Source organism: Plectrocnemia conspersa, unplaced genomic scaffold (genome assembly GCF_051122295.1).
Source record: "Plectrocnemia conspersa isolate PC_06_02 unplaced genomic scaffold, ASM5112229v1 ptg000008l, whole genome shotgun sequence".
Classification (NCBI taxonomy): domain Eukaryota; kingdom Metazoa; phylum Arthropoda; class Insecta; order Trichoptera; family Polycentropodidae; genus Plectrocnemia; species Plectrocnemia conspersa.
In genome coordinates, this window is record NW_028277172.1 from 21,353,620 (window position 1) to 21,368,845 (window position 15,226).

The window sequence follows — 15,226 nt, forward strand, 5'->3', positions numbered from 1 at the left end:
AAACATAAAAGGACCAGATTTTTCAGTTTTTTCCACTTATACCACTGAACAAAAATAGTTTAATTTTATATGTAATAATGTTGATAGTTAGCAGTTATCAGAATCTATTTAATTGTTATTATTTATCAACGAAAAAGCTTTAGCTTAAAATTATGCGTAAAATGTAAAAATTTATTAAATTTAATGTAATATATAAATGTCGGGATCACCCATAATCGCCGCGACGAAATTAGCCGTCAGGATTAGAAAGTCACTAATATTTTTTAATAGCAAAGTTTTATACATTTAAAATAATATCAGTCTAAGACGTTACAGACTACATTATTCCATCTCTATTATAAATACTATTCTCATTTATAAAATAGTATTTCCATTTATCTATGATTGAATAGTCATTGCCAGTGTCATACAAACTACAATAATTTATATAATTTCCACATTTTTTTAAAAGCAGGACACAACAATAAAATTACATTTGTAAATAATGTTAAAAAAAATAATTGGTATTCTCAAACATACGTCTTTTTATAAAAAAAATCGGTACATGGAGTATATTGGTAAAGCAATTAAATAATTTTGTTAATTGCTGCCTACTGACTATGATTTCTGAACAGAGTTTAATTTTAATTTATTTTAAGAAATATTAAAGCTTAAAAAAATTTCTCGTAACGTAGTTTATTTTGTGAAAAAATATATTAAAAATATTATATATTTAAAAAAATGAATAAATCAGTCAAAAAAATACTTATTCATTTTATATATTATTTACTGTGTAAATCATGCTTATGTTTTGAAACTGCAAATTTATAATATCGCAAAAAAGTACAATGTATCGTCAATAAAATTCCCAGTTCTTGAGTTTTTTTATATATTATTATTTATGTATTTTGTATATTACGACGTATATTTTGTGTATAGTAAATTTGATATTAGAAGCAAAATCAGCAATGTCCTGTATTTTTTTACAGTAGAGTTGAAAAACCTATTAATCCGCATAAAATAATACGCAGATAAAGATTTCTTATAAATGTTTTATTAATCTTGAACATTGATTCTAGGCCATTTTGATTTGATTGTTGCAATTATATGAATAATCAGTAAGATTTTTTAATAACAAAAATCGTTTGTATTTAACGACAATCTATACCTAATGCGTCTTAAGATTATAACATAATTGATGGTTACAAAAAAATCTGTTTTGACGCATTACGTATTGATTTTGTGCCTGATTTATTATTATCTTACTATAAAAAAGTAATTACTTGTATTGTGTTTCACTATAATTAAAAAACGTGTTTAATTAAATACAATATTTAATTATTATAAAGTCTTTTTAAATTTATCACAATTTACAATTAACACTAACATAACTCTTACTCAACAGACGTGTGCTTATCACATAACAGTATTATATTCTATTTCATCTTTTGTCGAAGTACAGTTTTCGCGGTAGCACTGTGTACTGAAATAATAATATAAAATACAAGTAATTTCTAACCCAAATTATACCATGTTTGTTTACAGTTTTTTACCCGAATTTGGGTTATGTTTCTAAACACTGTCCTAAACGATTCTTGCGTTCACTTCGAAACATAACAAATCTCTGTTGTTCTCGACTATGGCCCAGTGAACCACGACTGTTATCCTGGGGTACAGCTCCAATACTGGGAAAGTGTTCTTGTAGACGTATTCCTGTTTGGGAGCTAATGGACAAGGAGCTGGTGTCGTTCCATCTTCAAGGAAAATTTTCCCGCACGCGTCCACTCCATCGACTCCAATAAAAGGCAACGGGAGACCAAGAACTTCGGCGTATACGTGAGTCTTCAGCGATTTTATTTCTTTTTCTGTAAATATAATACATATTTTTAATTTGCATTTAATGTACCACGCTAATCGATAAGGACCTAATTTAAAGTTAAATGATAATTTGTAGTCAATAAAATAAGTGGAAAAACTGGTTAGAATCTTGCAATATAATAATACATAAATATCGAGGCGTCATCATTTTTCTGTAATTACATGTCATTTTTTATAATATCAATTAAATAAACCCTTTAGTTGTTTGATCTTGTCCGTGTTATTTGTAAATTATTCATGAAGGTATTAATGCTAATTCTAGCTAAAGCTCGATGATATATAATACAACACAATGTCATTAGATCAAGGTATCATCAATTAAATTATACTCTCGATTGCCTTCTGTAAAATCATATGTAAAAGTTTAATTAGTCGTAAATATAGCGAGAAAAATTATCGATGAACTCATTTTTTTATGTATGATATGTATGATAAAATAATGTCTCGCGACGTTAAAAAAAGAAGTTTACACTTGAAACGCTTACCATAAATGGCGAAAACGTGTAAGGTCAATATTGTCATTTATTAAGTATGCTCAGTGACCTTAAGAAGATTAAGAGGAAAAATACAAATCAATTAATTAATCTCGTTAAAATAAGAGAGAACTTTTGACAGGTTTTTTAATGCTCAATTAGTATCTAAGTGTATTTTATTTCTTCTTGAAACTAGTGGCCATTAGAATATCCGGTTTTAAATTACAATATGTTACATATTATTATTAAGTACAAATTCATATTAGTTGACCTAATGGATGTATATCATCTTTAAAAAAATATTTAATTCTAAAATATATTCATCATGTATATACGCCATTTAAAAGCGAATAAAATATTACATAAAAACAACTTTTTATGGAAAACTAGCAAATAGTCACTCAACGGACTCTCAACAAGTCAACACTGTCTCAAAAATATTTTTTAGATATATAATTATGTAATAATTTGTTTTATTAATTTAATTTAATACTATATAATCTTAAAATATTATAGATGATTTATACTTTATTATATTATATACTTTTATTTATAAAACATCACCATGAATTGAACTTTGATAGTCTATTACTAAAAAGTGAAGGCTATGACTTATTATTTGCATTCATCAAATCGCAGTATGTATTTTATACATATAATATTCGCCATAAAGATACATATTTTCTGAAAATCATTAAGTCAATACCTGGTCTGAATTTCATCTCAACAGAGACTGTAGTCTTCCTTTTTAGCTTACATGGTGCTTTTCGGCAGTTTTGGATCGTGATGCGTCGATCTAGATTAGAATTGCGACCTGTAAATAAAATTAACAGACAGTCATTGTATGATCAAAAAGAATACGACTCACTTTCCCTTTACAAATGCATGCTCATGCTCTTTTTGCATACGAGAAAGTAGAACAATTTTATTTAAATCACTGCATAATCACTATAGATATATTGCTAATAATAACAACGCTAATAATACAACACAAAAAGTGGTTTTCAATTATCTAATTTAAATAACCAATCAAGTCTCTTCAGCTAGCTATAAGGCCTTGGATCGTATGGTTGTCAAAAAAACATATTTACAATACATATATTTAATTCCACGTGGAAGATTTTTCTCAGTTCCGAATGCAATAAATATCATTTAAACAGGTTCGTTTCTTGAAAATATTCAAGTTACCCTTGAATCGGTTTACTTCCACGTGATTAAAAAGTCAAGATTTCACACAAATTACTACTCGTCATTTCGGAGAAATGCTTTTAGTATGTAATATTAAAATAGCAAGAAAAACAACTCACGAGTCAATTAAAAAATATTTCATTATAACTTTAATATACCTGTATGAATAAAAAAAACTTTCAAAATGAAACTCATGCTATTATATAATTGCAAAATGTACGTAATGCAATTTTAATGTTAATTAAATAATAATTACATTTACTTTAATGAATATAAACGTAATTAGTTCTATCTTATATTGTACACATATTTAGCCTAGGGTTATAAAAATAAAGTTATGTAATATAAGCACATTTATATTTATAAATATTGTTACTGAACTTCCTGATGTATTTACATAATATATAAAAATATAAATCGTTCGTGACATTTACTTACATATTTATATTCTGTTTGCTTTACAGATTTTATATCATTTATAACAAACTAGAATATTTCTAAGAATATGGAACATTTGTAAATTGCTTGCTTTAAAGTTATATTATTTGTTCAATTTTTATATGTAATTATAATATTAATATATTCCCTAAGTGACGACGACGCACAAGTTCAGTGGAATGCTAAAATCCATGGCTATGGTTATTAAGTTGCTCATGATTTTATTTTCATGACGTCACAGTATTTCGTCAGAAAATAGATTGATTTAAATTAAAGTGTGTCAATTAATTTTTTTTCGATATATTGTAGTGTGGTGCTATACAGCGAAGGTTGATACGAGATGAGAATAAATCAATGCGAGAAATATAATAAAAAAGCGAGGCGGCCTTTAGAATTAAGCTCAAAAAGTTTTATTGTTACGCTTAATTACATACAGATATTAGGCTTTTATTGAAATAATATTCATACAATTTTAGTAATAGATTTTTAATAAGAACACATTTTTAAAAATATGTATCTGATTTTCTTTGATCTTTCATCGTTTTTCAATACTTGTTTGATAAAATTTCTAGATGCAATTGGTCGTTCCTTTTGATCTCATAACACATTTTAATAAACGTTATAAAAATTGCGTTTTGCAACATTAAAATGTTATTTATTATGTGCGATTCCGCACGTGACAAGTGCAGGTGTATCGAACCTTCAAAATGTGTATTGTTTTTTGTCAAAAACATGTTCCTGAATTTTTTGGGGTTATGTTATGTTTATGAAAAAAATCCACCACTAATGAGCCAGAACTTGAAAAAAAATATAGTGCAATTCCAAATCAACTAGATTGTTGAAAGAGTCGAGGATTAAATGATAAAATTGACTCCTTCCCTTTCTAGCAAAGCAATACTATACTTATTCACTTCCATTCAGAATTTAAATTGCAAAATTTTCACTTCGCTTCTGACTTGGAATATACAAGAGCTTAGCCTGAGCTTGCAAATTGGCCCAAAAGTAGTTCAATCTGATCCAGCCTAGCAGTCCCTTTGAATCTCCAAGAGTTGAACCAGATACTCAACATACGACTTTAAAATATTTCATAAAAACGATATAATTAAAACACTAGCTGCCACAAAAAAAATTATATTTTATTTTATATTAAATATTTCTTTGAAACATGACAGGCACAAGCCCAATGCGTTACAATGGGCAAATCTGCACCAACTAAGTAAGTCAATCAAACATAATGAATACCTACATGACTGAAAGTCTGGGAATCGGTGACATCTATATTATTAATTATAAATTATTATGTACTATACAATTTATAATCAATATATATCACTGCAGTTGAGACCGGTTTTTTAATAATAGCGCATATTTATAAATAAAAATTCGAGTGCCGCTGCCGGGGCTCGAACCCGCAACTTCAAATTAACTAGTCTGACACGTTACGGACTACGCTATTCCGTCCTTAATTATAATATAATATAAATTATAATTAAATATGTTTCGATTACTTGTTACACAAATCCGACAAAATATTTAAAAAGGGGACACTGTTCCGTTTTAAATCACTAATTTCTATGTATTCATGAAATGCTACAAACATTGAGTATGAAACGAACCATTTCTGTCTGAATTAATAACCTCAAAGTATTTGTGCAAAATAAAAAAATGCTTATTTTAAAATATATGTGCCACGTTTTTGTATTATTCTGTTTTGAAGCACGAAGTGGTGCAGGCATGAAGACATTCAATCAAAATCGATGGCCTATTCTTCAGCAGCATAATTCGGAAGAGCATAGGTTTTCATTAGTTTTATTTCAGGGAATTCAATTACAAAACTTAATTTTTTCACTCGTGTGAAATCAGTTAGTGGTCAGTGTAAAATGTACGTGCTACAATGTTTAATTGATTCAATATTTAAAAACGCAATTTAAAAAATATGGCGAAGTCCTTTATTCATATTAATAGAGACTTGAAAGCTGATTTAATTATTTTTGATTTTTTTTAAGATGAAGATTATTTATAATACATATCTATTGAGTGATTAAAAAAAGTGGATACAAGGATCGGTTGCAAATTAATTTTTATTAAAGTTTAATTAAGACCATCTAATAATTATTAATTAACAGGTTATCCTAATGCGTCACGATGGACATAAAATTATTACATTGTTATTACAATACACAAAAAAATATAAAAATAATACGTAGTAAGAAAAAAAATCGTATTAACGAGCAGCTGTTAAATATCAGCGTATTAAGGATCCGGATGGCGAGAGCCATGAGCGAGTTGGATCATGCAGTCATCCTGGCTCTAAGGGTCGTAAAAAGAAGACGATCGCGGTTCTCAAAAATCGTTTCAGAAACCAAAACTGGAGTTCTTCGAGAATAGATAATGAGCAAATATCAATGCACCGACATTTACTTGAACCGAATTTGCAAATTCAATTAGGCAAGAGCAAATAGTAATTGGGCAGATAATATAAATTTACTTCTCTCCTAATTATCAATAAAATATAATCTCGAACATGATCGTATGATCATGATCATTAAAAATATATTTAAAATCAGAATTAGACACATTACAACCATTTCGCTTCTGACTTGGAATCAATGAGTGTTCAGCTGAACTCACAACAAGCGAAGACAACCCTTAAAAAATCGAGAAAGTCACCAAAATTCAAAGAATCTGATCTTCGAATATGACTAGAGTAAATAGCTTGATAACTACATCTTGAACTATCTATATCAAAGTAATTTGTATACTTATCAAAGATTTACCAAAAACATATTTTTTTAAATTCACTTGAAACGTCATAAAGCATAGATTTTATTATTAATTTTATAAAAAATATTTTATACAAAGATTATTCTCAAGGATTTCCCATTAGTGAGGAATAGTTCCATCAGAAACGCAAGAGATTTTAACGAGCGCGCAGACGTCAAACCGCACAATAAAAAATACACGTGTGACGTTTAAGAATGTTTATTTTTTTGCAGAATATTTACTATAGCAAATCCGGATTATCCATTGTATAACATTCAATGCATAAACCTGTTTTCTATGAACAGCAACGTATAATAATTGTCAAGAATCGCTCGCGGTCTACGTCGACACACTTTTCACGTTGTTGCGAATCTTTACACTTTGATCGATATCGCAATTTAATTTTATGTTCACAATCACGCGAAAAAGGTTAATACGCAGTGAAAAAACAAGCACTGAGACTACTTATAAATTTATATTTACCAATAAGTAAAAGCTAACATAGCGCTACGTTCCTGAATTGTATTAAATTAAGTGAAACAGGTAAATACGTTTTTCTTATCCAAGGTCAAGTAACTACTAACTGTCAAGTGCTTAACCCTTGAAATCCTTGAAATATACTAGTCTTTTAAAAATAAATTTATAATTTTAGAATACTCTGATTATACCTTTAGAACATATATTCATCAACGGTACAACATAATAAAAAAATGGCAGAAATTAGAATGATCGAAAGATGCAGTTCTAAATATGGAACATATTTTGTATTAAATATGATCTAAAAATATACAGTTTAATAACTTTTAATTTTTTATCTTTTTCTAAGAACAACTATATTATGCGTCAAAAATAGTTTATTATTAAAATATGGGTTATTTATTATTTTTGATACCATTGTATAGTTTTCGAAACTATATTTCAGTGTTCTGAACAATTCTTGAATTGTTTTTTTAAATCATTGACAATGAAAGGCCTTCTCTATTTTAAGTATCATAAACGTAACATATTTCTGCATTAGATTCACAATATTTTACTTGCTCGAAAATATATAATAAATAAATACAACATTGCCTCGTTACTCGAGTTTTTAATTATTTATACGTAATTTTTTCTGGTTTTATATAACCAATTAGTGCAAAAAAAACCAAATAATTGCTTATAAAATATTTTTAATTAATCATTCATTATTTTCATATTTTATAAAATATGCATAGCACATTGTTGTGTGAATTACTAATTAGGGAAGGCGTCAAAGGAATAATGTTTAATTTATTATTACATACTTTTTGATCAGGGACGCCATTTTAGCTTTTTTAAACCATGAAAATTTAGATCAGTTGCGATTGAACTAATTTAGAAAAAAAATATGTGTGTGGATTTGCATGTAAATGAAACAATTAGAAATAAATTAAATGCGATCGAATTACTATTGAACTGGTTGAAATAAAAGCATTAAAAATTTGCGATGCACACCTGTTTTTGAGATAAGCGTTATACAATAATAAAAAGTTGACCTTTCTAACATTTTGTTTCATTCAACGAATTCTGTGAATTTCGGTCATAGTAGACACATCAATACAAATTGTATTCAAAAATGTTTTTTTAAGACGTATTAGCATTTTTTTGTTGCAATTTAAAACAAAATAAAGGACCATGAATTATGGAGCAGCATTATTCACTTGGGTATATTGAGAAAAAAAACGAATACACGTATTGCTCAAATATACAAATTGTTTCATTCTAATATTTTTTAAATTTTCATTCGATATAGTAAAAACAAATATGAAAAAAAAATTATAAAGAACCAATCTTAACTTTCCGAATATAAACTTATTAATTATGTATGAATCTGTATCCTTAAATCATTATAAAATTTTAAAAGCTTATCCTTAAGCTTACAGTAACATGAAAATATCATTATGGAGTTAAATTTAATCCATAAATGTATACTTATATATACCCGATTTATTGCTTTGACATCGTTGACACTGACAATAAAAAAGGACCGAGATTATTCCACGTAGTCGTAAGACAAATAAATTTATTATTATAATCACGTCTGATCATCTACATACCTACGTAATTGAAAAAAAAGCAAATATAAAAAGTGGCATAATACTTTATTAAAATATATTTCCTCGTCTGAAAGATTAGTGTTTAAAATAATACGCTTATTTAAGTTACATTAATTATGTGTTTAACATAAGCGGATTAAACAACGTTTAAAAATATCAGAAAACAGCCTTGAAAATCAAATGTTTATTTATTACAACCCGGTTGCAACTAGTGTATTTAATTATAATATACGAATCACGAACGTGGTTTGATTTAGAGTTTCTTTTAAATATAGGCGTGAAAGTGATAAGGTTTCACTAATGGATATAGTGTACTAAAAGCAAATATAGATCTTAGGATATTATATATACTTTAGAAATCAGCATGAATAATACGATTCGTAATGAACGATGGACTTACGCAAATTTTCTCCTTATTTACATATTTTTTAAGTGAGTAATAGTGAGTTAAGTAATATTTTGCAATGAATAATTTCGTGTGTCAGTCAAAACAGTGACATGCTATTAAAATTATGCTCTGAATATAACTATGAAAATAATATAAATATTTTTATTTAAATGAATTCCTTAAAATACTAGCACCAGTGTTATAATCGGTGAATAATATCTGAAAGACCTGGTTTCAAATCATGTCGAGAGATTGGAATTAATGGTGAATATTTATTTATTTAAAATAAATTAAGACAATCGTCATTAACAGGTTATCCTCAATGCGTAATGATGGTAAAAAAAACAATACATGCTATTATTGCAATACAAGTAAGATAAAAAAATATTACAAAAAACAGTAAGGAGGAAAAATCTTTTAATAATAAAATTTAATGATACAAACTGGATTAGCTCCTCGTAGCTGACATTAAATAGATTTATGCAATGCTAGCGTATTAAGGAGCCGGATGGCAACAACCATAGACGTCCTGGCTTTAACGGCCATCAAAGGAGGACAAGATCATGATTCAGAACAGTTTGGAGAAGTGCTACCAAAGCTTTTAAAAGAAAGGGACTGGGATACAAGGTCGGATAATAACCAAATATCCACATCTAAATGTATCTCAAATTTTTAGATTAAGTATTTGGTTATTCAGGGATTCCAAAAAAGAGATCCCGATTCAAGAATGTGGCGAATTATAAGTGTCTTAGAGGACATGATTAACTTTAAAGGAAAACTAGTTCCTCTTTTGGTAACGCGTATTTTGAAAGATTTTTCACAAACGTCGTTTACGTGTAAAGAACCTCCACTTTATTTAGTGGAAGTTTATCTAGCTAAAACGTTTCCATCGAGATCGTTGGAATAATTTTATGGCGAATGACACAATATGGAACTTTCCTTTACTAAAGGGCAGATATTTAACGAAAGCTCGTCTCCATTGAGAATCTAAATCATTATGTAAGGAGTCTGCGATAGATCGAATGCATTTAAACAATTTTAAATACATACTTACAGAAGAAAACTGAAATTTTTAACTGTCATTAATAAATAAAAAATTGTGTTATGTTTCAATAGAAATTTTACAATAAATAAACAAGTCTTTGTGTGTAGCTATTCTACTAAAAACTTGCGGATGAAACATTATTAAAATTATTTTGTACAAGATGTTATACTTTGAATTGTTAGTTCAATGTTTGTTAAGTAATAATATATATATGTATAAAATAATACAGTGATTTAAATAATTATTTATGACGAGATAATGAATCAGTTATGTTATACAATTATTTAAATCCATCTGGATCACTATATCACCAACTAACCCTCAAGGTTGATCTTGTCTTATTATGCTGCTGAAAAATTCGGATTAACCTAATATGTGTAATAGAACGCGGTCAGTTGTGAAGGCTTTTAATACATTGGTTATTGAGGCAACATTTAATATTCCTATAATCCCATAGAATTGATTTAACATCACGAGTAGAGAATACAAAAAAAAATTGAATCAAACTATTTTTATTGTATCTCTTATTGTGCAAATTATTGTTTATTAAAACTAAGTCTGTAAAAAATGGAGTCTAAAGATGAATAATGAATAGTAACCAAAAAAATAAACACAGTGTTTTTATTCACTTGTCACACAAATAAAGAAAAACAACTTTTTATTGAGAAAAAGATTTTTTTGTTGAGTTGTTTTGCTTTATCATCGCTGTGTAATCGTTAAAAGACTAAAAATAATTTTAATGTATATGCACTTTTAATTAATGTAATACACACCTTGGCATTGCGAAACTTGCGTGCTGGCCATTACACAAACCGCGCAAGAGAGCACAAAAACAATCGCGACCGCACAACGCATCGTGGATAAAGTGAAAATGATAATCTAATCTTGAATGAAAAAAAATGTGTCACTGCCGGTGAGGTGTTGTAAGTGTTATTGTCGATGGCGATGGCAGCGGATCCGACTTCGCAACAGCACTGGCCAGCTGTCGTCACTTTTCCCATATAAATGGACTCGTTCCCACCACAACACCGCATCGTGTTCTTCAAACGCTCACCAGAAGAGCAAAACCGTATTACCATACAATCGTGAAACCATACAAGAGAGGTAGTGTTTTGGATTTGAATTGCGGCATAGCTCCAATCGGAAGATCCTTTGTGGAATCCATTGGACCTTGACTTCATATCCTCATTAACCCTTAATAAAAAAAATTTCAAACACACGAAGTTTCATAATAAATTAAATAACTTTATTATACAGTGGAACCTCGAATTGCGAGTATCTTAATTTACGAGTGCTTTGAAATACGAGCATTATTTAATAAATTTTGATTCGATGAATACTCGCATTGCGAAGCAATCGTAAACAAAGAAATTTATTAATGTATTAACAAAATAAGCTGGAGTAATGATAAGTATATCGTGTGCTTTAGAGCAAATCCAATATGAATAATAATGCAATGGATAGCTTTCGAACTGACTGTGTTAACGTAAATAGAGTATAGGAATATTATTATATAAATTCACACTTCGGTATATTATTCCCCGGGCCGTACTCATTTTTTATCTTTATTTCTAGTATTTAATCTAAGTACATCTTTATTCCTTATTAAATACTCATTGCGGAGCGTTCCCATTGCAACGGCGCCGACAGCATTTTATTGATTTTGACGTGAATTTTTGGCTTCTGAGAAGTGATCTTATTGACCAAAATTCGATTTTAATGTACTTTATCCAATCCTCTAAATCTAAAAAAAACATGTGTCGTATTGGGAACTTGACCAATGTCTATATATTGTACCTATGTATAGAATTAGACTCACACACATATAAAATAACTCATATATTATATTTATAAAAAACGAAAAATTTCATTTCATATATCTTTTTGCAAAAGTAAATTTCATTGTTAGTATAAAAACTCCACTCTTGTAATAAACTTGTTATATAATCGTCTTTATATCTTTATGAAATTAATTAGTTAGAATTACATTTAATTTAGATAGTTGCGCAAAGGAAAGCTAACAATTTCTCTTTGTAATTGCTAATAATTTAGATGATCAAAGTGTGATTCTTTAAGTTATAGTTTTAAATCATAAATTTTTACATTTTGTAAGAAAAATTTCGCTACGTGGATTTTATTAAGTTATGTTTGGATTTGCTTAGCAAATGCTTCGCAACTGTTACAGTGAAGATATATTTTTGCTTACTAGGCCAGTTAAAATGTATCATACAATTGACTTATAATTCTACTGGGCAATATCAGTAAAACTGTATTTATTCACTGCGTGGATAGTAAAAATAACACATTATTTTCAATTTAAAATGACCAATAAATTTATATAAATTATATATATTACCTGGCGATCATTTGTGGACTATTATTTTTTTATGGAATTAATTGACGCGGCGGTAAACTGCTAACGATTAATTGCTGGCGGTGATAAATTTTCCAAATCCCGTGATAGATACTGTTTGCCGCATTTGAATGTATACAAAAATTCGCAATAAAAGTAGATAAAGAAACATTTGTATCTAGAGATGCTTATTTAATTACATATGTTCAAAATGTTACAGAAAATAATATACAAGAAGATAGAAGACGTATTGTAACTCAATCCCTGGAAAAGGTATGTCCAATATATTTTTTAATATAATGGCCATTACTTTATGAGAACGACATAAAGTGGAATAACTGCATTGTATTCATAGCCAATGTCATTATATGCTTCACGCAGCAGCTAATGTATAAAAAATGTGAGCGAAGAACTTAACATTTAGTTATAAATTTTCAGTTTTCTTATTTAAAATTGTTTAAATGCATTCGATCGATCGCAGACTCCTCTCTACATAATGATTGAGATTCTCAATGGATACGGACTTTCGTCAAATGTCTGCCCTTTAGTGTAGGAAAGTTATAATACTTTTTAATTAGATCAATTGGAAAGAACTGCTTAAATTTATTTATAAGGCTATTGAACTAAGAGGAAAAATTGCGCTTTTTCTTGATGAAAACCACAAGAAAGAGGGAAATTTATTTACCACAAATGCATCCACTGATTCAAAACGAAACTGTGAAAGCAATCATAAAAATACAGCTACGGAAATATTAAATTTCTGATTTCTGCTTTATAATTATTTCATTGAACCAAAAGTTGATACTAAGACTGTTGAATTAAAATAAGTACTGTTTGAGAGACTTTGTCAAGCAAAGCTGTACTGCTGTTGCCAAGAGCCAATAAATCAAAATAACGACCCAGTTTTGTATTGAAAAAATAGGCCCTAGTAGTACTTTCATCGATAACACAATAATTTAATAAACTTTTGCTAAAAGACAGTTCATTCATCGCATTAAACAAATATATCAATAAATATACATATAAGTAAAACTTATTAAAAACTAATTTTTACTATTTAAAAATGTGTCTGAATTATTTTATGAAATCATATAATATTTAGGGCGTAGTAAATTTAATTTACAGCTATTATTTTATATTTAAATATTGTACTGACTAGATAGTAAATAAATAAACTAGCACATTGTTGCGCTCCTTTCTAAATAATAGAAACGCACCGTTATAATAGAAACTTCTTTATGCAACAATTAAAATAAGCATATTATTCGATTTTTTTATTCGACTTCATGAAATGGTTTCAGGGGATCTGTAATCAGTGATTTAAAAAGATTTTTCAAATACAATTGAATGTATCTGAAATGTTAAAAAAAAATGTACAAACAAAATTTTGATTTTGTCTTTCGATACTTAGTTATAAATCTTATTTTTTCTGTAAAAAATAAAACTCCTTAAGTTATCGCCACTAATTGCATTTTACACAAATATGCGCTGGATGCAAATCCAATAACTTTTGTCAACAATCATGAAATGTATCATAGTATTTTTAAAAAAATTATGACAAAATAGACCATTAGGGCCGGAACCCAATGTGACAAATGGTCACATATTTTATACTTTTACAACCGAATCACATATGCGAATGTTGGTGGGCCAATTGCATCGCTTGATTATTCAACCAACAGCATATTCTAAAGTGAACTTTAGAAATCGCTAATGCAATGGTTAGATTACAATAGTGGTTTTTATTCTGGTAGACGCATTGTCTATCGGATTATTTACGCACACTTTTTTTACAATATTTGAAATGGTCGTTTGAATGATCTTAGCGTTAACTGTACAGCTGGTTGGACGTCTCATAATTATTTTTAAATTTTATAATCAAAAAGTAGATGACATATTAAATTATAGAAGAAAATTTAAAAATTAAAACACTTTATATAATATATTTTAAGTTGACTTACATATGATTGAGATAAAATTTCCATTCAAGGTAGTAAAAATATCATTATAAATGCAACGAAAACATTACAAGGTTTTTTAAATCTAATTAATAGTCTGTAAGTAGAAAGTAGATGTTAACATTCTTGAAAGCTTCCAAAGAAGTGCTTGATCGCAATGGAGCAATACAGTATTTTTTTAATTTTTAATAATACAGTATTGATTTCTTAAAAAGATAACTACAAAACTTTTTCTATCTTGATTAGATAAAATCTAAACCATGGATTTCCAATCCAATTATTTTCGATGTTAATTGTATCAAAGATGCTGATCTTACTGATGATACGTTCATTGATCTTAGAACAATAATAAATAATGGTATTCCTTGATAGTGAATCATCCTCATCTTATATAACGAGCTATGGAAGTCTTAATTACGTTTACAACAATGTTTTTTTATTTATAATATTTATTCATATTATTGTCTCATTTCCTAGATATTTTAGCAATAAATTAATCTGTAAATACAATTTGCTAATTATTATATTTTGGATCATTTTATATACGCATAAAATATTCAAAAGTTTCACTTTAGACACACTATAGTATCTAAAATTTAATAAGTTCTCAAAAAAGTGGTTCTGTACTGCAAGAATATTGATAATTACATATTGAATCTATTAAATAATGATTATTATGTAAATAATT

The 15,226-nt window shown here is 28.0% G+C and overlaps 1 protein-coding gene across 1 annotated transcript; it reads right to left on the reverse strand.

The window, feature by feature from the left end:
• Positions 1 to 1,013: 1,013 nt before the first annotated feature.
• On the reverse strand, positions 1,014 to 11,209 carry Npc2b (Niemann-Pick type C-2b). Its single transcript, XM_088190029.1, has 4 exons — positions 11,001 to 11,209; positions 3,037 to 3,144; positions 1,533 to 1,844; positions 1,014 to 1,462 (listed from the first exon to the last, which is right to left on the reverse strand). The coding sequence occupies exons 1-3, from the start codon at positions 11,080 to 11,082 to the stop codon at positions 1,564 to 1,566; spliced, it is 471 nt and encodes a 156-aa protein (XP_088046155.1). The 5' UTR covers positions 11,083 to 11,209; the 3' UTR covers positions 1,014 to 1,462; positions 1,533 to 1,563.
• Positions 11,210 to 15,226: the final 4,017 nt, after the last annotated feature.